The following is an 11,208-nucleotide window of genomic DNA, read 5'->3' as shown; positions in this document are numbered from 1 at the left end:
ACACAAATTAGTCATTTATCCCCTTTTTCATTAAAGGGCCCATGTCATGCTTTTCCGGTTATTACCCGTCCCCTTGTGTGTTATGAAGGTTTTTATGCATGTAAACGGTGTGCAGAGTCAAAACCCTCAAAGTACACCCTGTAGCGAGTAAAACTCTAACACAGAAAATACCTCCCCAAAATGCCTCGTTGGAGATACGTCACTGTCCATTTCATGCCGTACCCGGAACGAAATGGACCAATCCGTGGAGCCGTTACGTTACGTCCGCGGAGCCGTTACGTTAAGCCCCCGCTGATTGGTTCAAATTGACCAATCCACGGACTTCCTCACACACACACACTCTATGTGCAGGCAGCAGCTCTGCTGATTTCTCCTCCCTGGCTGCACGCTGATAACAGACAGTTGGGATCGCGGCGAAATTCTCTCTGCAGACCCATTCTCACAGCGTTTATCAACCTTTTTCTTACTCAATATCAAGCCACACTTATTGTTTTTACTTCGGCTGTGACTTTGTGTGTGCTCAGGATGAGTTTGGCTGTGTTTGGCTGTGTATCCTAAACAAGGAAACAACACCTCCACGGAGGTCAGCTCGATTCACAACGTCCCGACCAATCAGAGCACACTGTGCTCACAGGGAGGGTGGGGGCTGGAGCTATTGGAGCTACAACGAGCCGTTAAAGGCAGAGAGTGATATTCAGTGAATACACGTAGTTTACAGAGATGCTGTATGAGAAACCAATGTGAGTTTGGAAAATTGCACAATATAAATCTATTTTAGTATACCTCAACAATGGAAATATGATCAGTGGAAATGGCCATGACATGGGCCCTTTAAATCAGTCATTTCTGTCAGAGACTTAAGAGCATTTTTTCCCTCTGCCTTTTAGAAATCCTCTTTGTGGAACTTTATCCACTAGGAAGCAGAGGGACTCAAAAACAACCACACAGCTTTTAAACAATCGTCACATAATGTTATAAAGTTATATGCTAATGGCAAACAATGGCTCATTCATCATCCGGCAGACAGGAAATAATATTATCTTCCCAATAAGAGATAGAGCAACATTAGCATTCATTTGGGGGCTGTGTTTCTGTCCTGCTGATCAATGTCACTCCACTACACACAGGGGGGGGAGGGGGACACACACACAATGTTCAGCACGTTTCATCTTGTTGTGCAATCTTTATTTTGTCTTCCACCAGCTCCTGTCCTTCACCAGCGGCACCACATACATCCATGGGGACAGCGCTCTTGGGAAAGGGTTCAGATTTGCTGCTCCGGACCCCTCCATGGGGGACGCCTCCATGTCTATCTCTCCGCTGTCCCCTGCCCACAGTGCTACCTACCAGTGTAAAGTGAAGAAGTCCCCTGGAGTGGACGCCAGGAAGGTGTCCCTGGTGGTCATGGGTAAGAAGGGGCACGTTACATTATTGATGACCTTCTGACAGCCATGAATGTATTGGGTTTAAAGGTCACCTATTATACTGTTGTTCATCAATATATTATAGGTCTCAGATATATACAAAACATGTCTCTGAAGTGTGGGGGGTTACCTTGGTTGGTGATTGGCTAATGGTTACACAAGCCAAAACATCGTTATGACATCATAAAGTGGCCAAAATCTGATCAGCTCATTTTCAGACAGGTTTTTATAGAAATGGATCAGGACAAAAAGAGAGCAAATATTTTTTCCTGAAACTTTCAGAATCTCTTTACACAGAGAGGACACATGTTTATGTATAAAATACATGAAAAGTGGATTTTGCATAATAGGTGACCTTTAAAGGAGAAGGAAACCACAGGTATTTTGGGGTTGCCTATATTTCCATGAAGGTTACGTTTCCTTGTCACATGCCAGTATTCATTAAACTTGCCATTTACTACAAACATGATCTGGTGGTTCCTGCTATCAGGCCCACTTTCATCTTTTAAGACTTCTACTGCATTACCACACTGATCCATTAGTGGTTTGTGGGGGTCAGTTTTGTTCAAGGTCACACGAATGTCAAGGAGAACAAATTGAATTGCTCTCTCAGTGTCGGTTGAGTCAGGCTTTGTTCTATAAAATAAAAAAAATGTGTATTTAATGACAAGCTGCTCCCTAAATTCAGGTAAAATTCTCTCTAGTGATTACTATTAATAAAATGCAAAAAAAAAAACACAATGCTATCCTAGAACACAGCGTTTACTCCTTTGCAAAAACAAAAATATAACTTTTCACACCATTCACCTGTTTTATGGTCAAAATGTGCACAGTTTTCGACCATTGTGTTTAAATCAATCATCTTAACTAACTCTGGAAAGGGCTGTTTTTTCTGAAATCAATAGATACAGATTGAGCTGTTGTTTAGAGAATAAAACAGGTCAATAGTCATTTGAAATGTACTTCATATAGAGCCATTTATCAGTGTATTCATCTTGACATTTTAATATTTACTTGATTCTATCCCAGCTAATATGACCTGAAGAACTTGAGCAGTAACTCGAGTGGAGCAGGAGATCAGCTATTAACAGACATATTTATTATGACTGAACTCATTCATAAATAACCCTTTCAAAGATGTTTCATGATTATGTCCCAAATCAGAAGCATGGGACACATTACACCGGAGTACTTTTCCCTGTACTTTTCGCGTTTAGTTCCGTTAGTACCCCTTATGTCGCGTTCACACCAAAAAGAGTACTGAGTGCCGGGAACTTTTTAATTGGAAGATTATTTTTTAAATCTATTTCCCATTACAACTTTCAAACATGAACTACTTTAAAAATAAAACCTTAAGAGCTTTTTCATTTCACTTTTGAAAAGCTTCATAATTCGCTACCAAACTGCCCAGCCTTGAACTTCCTTTCTTTCTTCTTCACAAAGTTCTCTTTTATTATCTGCCCACTTAGACTTCAACTAGAATAACAAGTAATGTCAGAAACAGTCTCAAAAGGGGGGAGGGGTATTGAAAGGAACAAGGTTTACAATATGGCAACAAAAAAAACTGAATTGTCTCACAGAAATGTGACGTTCCCCATCAGATCTGATGTATTTTTTCCATAGGAGAAGATTGTAAAGACTTTGAATTAAGGGTTCAAAACTCAAATCCAAAATCAAATCCTCAAACCAGAGCACTTACATGTTCTTTAGCCTGAGTGAGTTCAGGAACTTTTACAATACCAACATTTGAATGATAAGAATCAGTCAAATGTCGCCCCGTTTGAGGCTTAGAGTTCCGAACATTTTAAACTTGTCATGTTTATGGAAGAAACATTTGGACGCTTTATTTAGCATAAACCATTGTTGAACTTTAGCTGACCCTGTGGTGTCTTACCCAAAGTCTTTCTCAGGACTTTTTTCTCTTAACACTCTTGCTGCGTATCAAAGCCGATCAAATCACATCACCTTTTGCTTGATAAAAACTAGCAGATGGTTGAATAAATATCTGCTTCAAAGGCTCCCATATCAACAGACAGCCTGAAGCTGTTTTCAGCCCAACAGCAACACAAACAGTCCTGAGAGCAAACAAATCATTTTATAGATCAGGGTTTTTGTATGATCCTGAGAAGGATAAGTGCTTCAAATAATGCAGCGATTGAAAGTAGATAGCTAGGATTCCTTCTTTTATAATGTAACTAGGGAACAACTCAGTCCAATGTGTGAAATGTTGTGATTTAAAGCTCTTTTGTCAGTGAGTATCGCAATACATCTCACCACCAATCTCTGTCTTCTTTCATCTCCCAAAACTGGACTGTACTTCATGTTTCTGCCTTCTAACCCATCAAGCCTATCGATTTACAAATGTATACTTTATTTACTGTATGTGCACGCTGATAGGATTTCTGAGAGATAAAAATGCATAAATGTCGGTGCCAACCATCTAACATGTGGGTGGTTTTAAATGGTTCCTCCAATTTCATCTTAAGGCTAAAAAGCTGTACTGTTTTTTTCTAGAAAAAGGAATAGAAATGGCAGTGAAATGATCCATTTGTTGTATGATTTCCAGCCAAGCCGTCAGTGCCTCAGTGCTGGGTGGAGGGGGGGGAGCTGATCGGGGGGGCTGTCTCTCTGCACTGCCAGTCTGCAGGAGGCTCCACTCCCTTACTGTACAGCTGGAGGAGAGAAAGCACCGGCCCCCTCCCCGCTGCAGCCACACAGGGTGAGTGTGACCTCTGCTGATGTCATGGTGCTACTGCAGATCAAAGAGTGTGCGTTAGGACAGGGGACAGCTGTTTAAGAACTCAATTAAAACGAATTTCCTTATTGAATGTACGGTGTGGGCTTTACAAGATTAACGAATGTCTGAACTCATTATTTATTCAGATGTTTCAAATTCTATGAAAATAATAGAAAGTCAGGTTAAAAAAACTGTTAGGAAATACTGATACGCAACACAGACATCTATAGTCGAACTGGTAAAAATCTACTTAGGACTCTAGTGAATAATCATCATTTGCATTTTCTCCCCCTCACTCTTTATAATATAAATACATATAAAATCTAGTTGACATTTTTGAGTGTAAATTGCATTGCACCGTGTCCACATTGGTAACACAAATGTGTGTTAAATGAGCCCTAATAAGCCTTTTGGGGTTATACATTTCCTGTGCAAGTAAATGGTCTTCTAAGGCTAAAATCTCAAAGGTCCCGAATTTCTCTCACTTCTTTGTTTACTTCTGTAACATTGTGACGTCACTCTGTAACACTCACGCTTCTATTGGTTAGAGCAGCAGCACAGGCAGTATGAGACAAATAAAGAGCTTTTTGAACATTAAAGCATGGAGACATGTCACGGTAGAGGCAGAAACATATCAATATTAACCTGAAAATAAGCATCATAGCAGCTCTCCTCCTCTTCAAACATCTTCATACTGTATGTGTAAAATCAGAAAGCCTTAGACTCATGCATTGTATCCCCTTGTATGTGCAGCTCATGTACAGTACGTTGCTTAATCCGTGATGGTGGGCGTTCATGTGTTCTCAGACGGCGTGAGTGGGGAGCTGAGAATCAGAAACCACTCTGAGAGCTCCGCAGGATTCTACCTTTGTGAAGTGAACAATGCTGTAGGAGCCGCACACTGCCGGATCAACCTGAAAGCCAACAAACGTAAGGCAACTAACACCCCCCCACACACACACAGTAAGTCCCTGTTCACACACACCGTGACGCACACATGTGAACATGAAAGGCCTACATTCCCTTCCCTTTAGTCTGCTCTCTTTGTAGTTCTGCCACGATCTCTCACACTGGGTCTAACCACTGTAACATTAATGCGTGCTCCCTATTAAGTTGTCTAATGGTGACGGAATAAGGTCACAGTCAATTGTGAAGAATTGCTTTATTCACAGAAGACAAAGCGTTTATCTCATCAGCTCTGACTTCCTGCTGCTGAGTCGCTCAGTCTAACATGAGTGATGTCGGCGACAGCCTCCTATTAGCTTGAGAAATTATCAAGAAAAAGGGCAGCAGCAGTGAACAAGTGCACTCATATAGGAACCTGATCATATTAGTTAAGTTGGCACACTGTGAAAGGTAAGAGGAAATTCCCTTTTGACACCATCTGATGTGCAGTATCACTTCTGAACCACAAAGAAGAGAAGAAGACAGAGACATGCAGAGCTTCACCAGGAGGAAACTCAGTCTGTGATTCTTTATAGAAACAAAAGACTCTCCATTCTGTGGATTCATAAAACATGTGTGTCTTTGTGTGCCTCCTGATCAGTGGAGCAGACCCTTATATTACATCCAGCAGGATCCATAGATTCCAGTCACAGTGCTCAGACGTTCAGCTCCAGGCAGGGCATCACTCACTTTCATTTCATACGCAGGGTGCTGTGCTAGATCATAGGTTCCAACCCTTAGGCTTAGGACCCCCCTCTAGAGGTGTTGCAAGATGATTTACAATATATTACAGAATAAGATGAAGGTTTCTGCAAAAAAATCCTCTAACTTTTCAGGCTTTTCTCCAATTTCTTGTTCTGTATTGGATGTTTTTACCAATTTAGCCCTTTCATTCTGAGATGAAAAGACACCTCTTTTTGGCTGAAGCTTATAAACATGCTGAAAGCTATTTTATCTCCATACTTTGAGTTTGTTCAGACAATTAATATATAGCTGAGTCTTTGGAAAGGTAATTGAATTATATTAAGCCTGTTACAAAGCCTTAAAGGACGAGGGAAATGAAAGGAGCCTGCTGGCTTATTAGGTTTCACCAAGAGTTAGAGAAATATCCAGAAATAGTCCAATTTTCTAAAGTCCTGTCATCGCCGTGAGGTTGCCATGCAACCAACAGAGACTTGGGGAAGTAAGTGTGTCCGTGCAAAGAATAGTTCTCCATGTAACCCCTCTTAAAAACACATCTTTGTACAGATAAAACAAACCAGATCTAACATTTGAGTGATGTCGTGATCTGCTGTCTGTGAGGGAGACACACTTTAATGATCCCTTGTAAAGGACCGTCTGATATCAAGATATGTATGAATGCTAATGTTTCAATATATTTAAATATATATGTATACTGATAGATAGTTATGTCAGGGATGAGCGAGCCTTGGAGGGTGTTTCTTTGTTCATTAATGAACTTGTTTAATGAAATGTATAAGATGGTAGTGTGTAGCAAAAAAGAAGCGTAGTTCCCAATGTCCTCTTGTCTTGGACACTTTGACAAGACAAATACATATTTATTGGAAAATGACAATACAATCTGTATCTATGATTTGTGAGAAGACATTATTTCCCTGGAGAGGTCAGTCACCACTGCACCACGCAGTTCAAATAACACAATAATGGATTCTTCCCACTGTGTTGATTCCGTGTTTTCACAGCTCCAAACAGAGCAGCGGTGATCGTCGGCAGCATCGTGGGCTCTCTGCTCCTCATCTTCCTCCTACTGGTCTTCATCGGACTCATATTCTGGAAGCTGAGCAGCAGACGGGGATTTGAGAAGGAATTCTCCAACGACATCAGGTAATGTAGAGCAGCAGGGCGGTCAGATAATTGAGGGAACAAATCCACACTCTCCAAGTGTCTGGCAAGTTTCTGCTGTTCATTTATCACCAACAAGTCCCCATGAGTGGGACACTTCTCAGTGTGGAGTGGTTTCAGCAGCCTGGCCGTTTGTTAGAGGGCTTGGACATATGGATTTCACATTATTGTGCACACACATTTTTACATTTGCATTATTTAGCATAATATGCGTTTTGGTTTACGACACAGTTAAGGAAACACATGAAAAGGCATCAACAACCACACATATAAAGACAGAGGCAATTAAAAATGCTTCTTACGAGATGTGGGACAACACACTCAAAAGCTTTCAGATAGAAATAGAATCAACACTCCAGAGTTGAATAGAAATAAGAAAAAAGAAAATAAACATGTCGATACAGACGGTGATAGACATGTCTCTGAAACAACACTGGGTTAGGTAGGGTTCTTCCAAAAGTTAGGATTGAATTTCCCAATGTCTCAATCTCACAGGAAGCCTCACATTGTGCACAGTCATTTTATGAAATCCTTGTGTTATGTGACAAGTGTACTGAGTTTTCGTCAGGTAAACTGATGCAGATATAATGGCTGACACTATAAATAGCATCAGTCGCTGTTTGCTTCATCTGAAAGCCGGAGTAGGAGTCATTCAAAGTCACCAACATGTTCTTGATCGTCTCCATCTTTCCTGAGAGTTCAAACATGAGACCCTGTCAACAAGCTCTGCTGAGTGTTCCTGACTGAGACTCGCAGCAGTCATGTACGCTTTTATTACAACACGGAAACTACATTTAATAAGACCTCCCTTGGTCGCCTACTGTATGTCTATTTAATTAGATTGTATACATAGTGCTCAGTAAATACACCTACCGAATATACAGTTTTAAGTGATGTGGAAGGAACAGAAATAATGAGCAAGCAAAGCTGGAACTTGAAGCAAAAATGGCGTTTCGTGAAATACTCCCGCCTGTTTCTCTCTGCGCCTCTGCCATGTTTGCTCCCGTGAAAAGGGACGTTTGATTTATTCCTCTGTCCTCCCTTTGTGCAGAAGACCTTCAAGTGACGTGAATGTCGTGCTTAGTATCTGCAATGTGTTTACTGCTGTTATCAACGGTAGCGTGTTACAGATACATGTAATCTGATTACAGTAACACGCCTGTTAACCCCAACACTGTCTCTGACTATGTCTAGACTTTAAATTGATGTGTATCAAAATCGTGTTTGCAAAACCGAGGACAGGAGGGATTCTGACCGATCACAGGGTCAACCTGTCAAAGTGTCCTTGGGCGAGACACTCGACTGCAAACTGCTCCAATAGGCTCATCCACTGGATCAAAGCATCAGCTATCTGATCTTCAAATATGATTGTGAACACATTATAATCGTTAGCTTACAAAGCTACTGTTGCAGCAGTTCAAAATGAACCATGTGAGATGGCAAACAGCCCTTTCTTGTTTTACATTTGAAGCTCTTCTTTTAGAAATAATTAAAGTGCAGAGTTTTCGTCCCCTTATATGGCAAGATGACATCCTAGCTCAGTTACATGAATGCGTTGTAACAGTTTCCCCTTCTGTAGTGTGATCCTTTATTTTGTCCAATTTATCTTTCATTTGAAGCAGGCAGCACAGCTTGCCCTCTACCCCGTGAATATATAAAAGCTTTTATTCAAAGAAACCATCTAAATGCATATCAATGTCAGACGAGGCCAACTCCAAGTGTAACATTTGGTTACAGAGCGTCTCATGCCTGTACAGAACGTTTGCTGTTCATTTGTTGAGCAGCTTAGATTGGTTAAGGTCATTTTAATGTGAAAAGAAAATGAAAAAGTGCATAAGGACAACATTAAAAAATACATTCAAGTAATGGCATTAATGTAATACATTAGCCGGAATAAAGGTGCATACATTTCATTGCTGCTTGAAATATTTGATGTGTTTATGGTTTGAATGTCCAGCAAAATCACTTGAAGACAAAATACTGATGCACAGTGAACTAGTGTTATGTATAATGTTAGCAAACTGCAATTACGTTAGCTCAGGTGTATAGCGCCATGCTACAAGTCAATGCTGTACAGATCAGAGTGCAACCCGTCCCCTGTTACTGTCCCTTTGTACCATTTTTAAGAACATTTTCTGAATCGTAAGGTGTGCTTGGGGGCCTCTAAATAAAATGTACTATTATTATTACTACATGAAGTAGCTGTAAGTGGAAAAACAGAGCCTTGAGTATTCCGTCGTACTCATGGAACTAGATGGTCCCTAGTTCTTGTTTTTAACCTGAAATCAATATGTAGGAATAATTACACTAATGTTAGGCAATTATTTGTTATGGCAAAACTCCAGCATCCACAAGTTTAAAAAGTATAGGTTTCCTCTCGTACATTTTTCAGCTGATATTATCTAAGTGTAACTATTTAAACTCTCTTAAACAAAAGGTCTGTGTTTAGTAATGTTGCTCCGCTGTGAGCGAAATGCAGAGCAGCTCCAGGCCGATGCTCAGCAGCTGAACTCCCATCCTGACGTCTCAGACAGGATTTCTCCTTGTGCATACAAACAGTGTCTCGCCCAAATATTTGGAGATATGGTTCACATGAAGTTGAGATAGTCCACGAGCTTTCAAAGCCGATGGGAGCAGAGTCAGCGTGGGAGGACAGAGAGACAGAGAGACACTTCAAGCTACATCCCTTCTCCATATCTGTGACTTACAGGAGTTCAACTCTCCTCTCATACACAGGAGAAGCTCAGAGGAGAGGGACGGCAGATCAATCGTCATTTCAGCCACGACAACAAAAGCTCCTCTCACATGTGGAGGCTGAGTTGAAAGGGGAAAGAAAGTTCAGAAAGAAGTTATGAATGGTATCAAATCAGTTCAAGTACTGTTTCTTCTTTACTTAAAACAAACAGAAACAGTGAGGAGGGATAATGAAGCTGTAATTATATATATATATATATCATATTTAATTACATTTTATTGAGTTTTCTAACCACATTTATTACGTACTGCATGTATTTCTATATACAATAATATTACATAAACACTATGGCATTCTTTCCAACATATGACCTATTTCAACTATGACCTATTCAAAACCCACTTTTGCATTTTAATTACATCTTTAGACATACTGAATCTTAATAATAATAATAATAATAATAATGCATTTTATAAAAACAGAGCGCTTTTCTTGAAACTCAAATGTACAGAGTAAAAGTTCATAAAAACATAATTAAAACAACACGAATCTTGACTTGAATCATAATATTATAATGAATATATGATTTCCTTTACAGCAGAAAGTCTATCCATTGTGCAGGTTTGCTGCTTGAAGCACTAGATGACTGTAGAAGAGAAGCACAGTTTCAGTGAGAAGAGCCTCCAGAAAGGCAAACATGTTGCACAGTCACCCTGTCACTCTTCCTGTCAACCTGGAACTCCTCTAACCTTCTTCCACTTGGCTCTGGACTCTTATTTTGCTGTTCTTCACCTTATTTGCTTGTAAAGCGTCTTTGAGCCCTGGGAAAATCACTATATAAATAGAATGTACTATTGTGCATCCGTTGTGGTGTAGAATATGGACACATTTGTTTTTGTTATTTATCAGATAAAAATCAGCAACGTTTGCAGTGAAAGTACAAGTCGTGCTTTCGGCTTAGAAATCTAAATGTTTGTGAAATGATACAGACTAAACAATGTGACGATGGGAAAACCATTTCTTTCTCTCCCCAATCCATTTCCATATAATAAGCCTATTTCAATATAAATGGTGTACTTTGCAGTGCATGCAGCGCTACCCCAAAGCTCCACAAACAAGCTTCACAGTTCTGATTTCATGCTACAAAACACTTTTAAAATTAAATAAGTCCAGCGTTAATTCTGTGGAATACATAGTAAAGACCTTTGACTCCCTACCTCTGTTCCGCTCTGATGTCAGGGAGGACGCTCCGCCTCCTGAGAGTCGCCCGGTCAGCCGCCGTACCAACAGGAGCTCCAGCCAGCCCACCCCCGCTTACCGTCAGGTGGGCTCTCCCAACGATGGACACACACACTCTCCCTCCAGCCAGGGACACACACCGGACAAACACACACCAGAATGTGACAGCATGGACGGATTCGCAGTGTGACAGTCAACATGCTGAGCAGCAGAGCTTCATTATAATGTTTGAATAGCAACTCAACACAGCAGCAGGAGTCTTCCATAGATTCTGATTAAATTATTAGATTTGATTTGTGATCATT

The 11,208-nt window shown here is 40.5% G+C and overlaps 1 protein-coding gene across 1 annotated transcript in view; it reads left to right on the top strand.

Annotated features, from left to right (window-relative positions):
• The window catches only part of LOC117478756 (coxsackievirus and adenovirus receptor homolog), a 13,276-nt gene extending 2,183 nt beyond the window's left edge, over positions 1-11,093 (top strand). The window contains exons 3-7 of the mRNA XM_034125661.1: positions 1,204-1,408; positions 3,991-4,143; positions 4,969-5,091; positions 6,810-6,951; positions 10,904-11,093. Coding sequence (XP_033981552.1) covers positions 1,204-1,408; positions 3,991-4,143; positions 4,969-5,091; positions 6,810-6,951; positions 10,904-11,093 — 813 coding nt within the window. The remainder of the gene's footprint in view (positions 1-1,203; positions 1,409-3,990; positions 4,144-4,968; positions 5,092-6,809; positions 6,952-10,903) is intronic.
• The last annotated feature ends 115 nt before the right edge of the window (positions 11,094-11,208 follow it).

Source organism: Trematomus bernacchii, unplaced genomic scaffold (assembly GCF_902827165.1).
Source record: "Trematomus bernacchii unplaced genomic scaffold, fTreBer1.1, whole genome shotgun sequence".
NCBI classification, from domain to species: Eukaryota; Metazoa; Chordata; class Actinopteri; order Perciformes; family Nototheniidae; genus Trematomus; species Trematomus bernacchii.
Note: the sequence above shows the minus strand (reverse complement) of the source record. Positions and strands in the feature narration are given on the sequence as shown.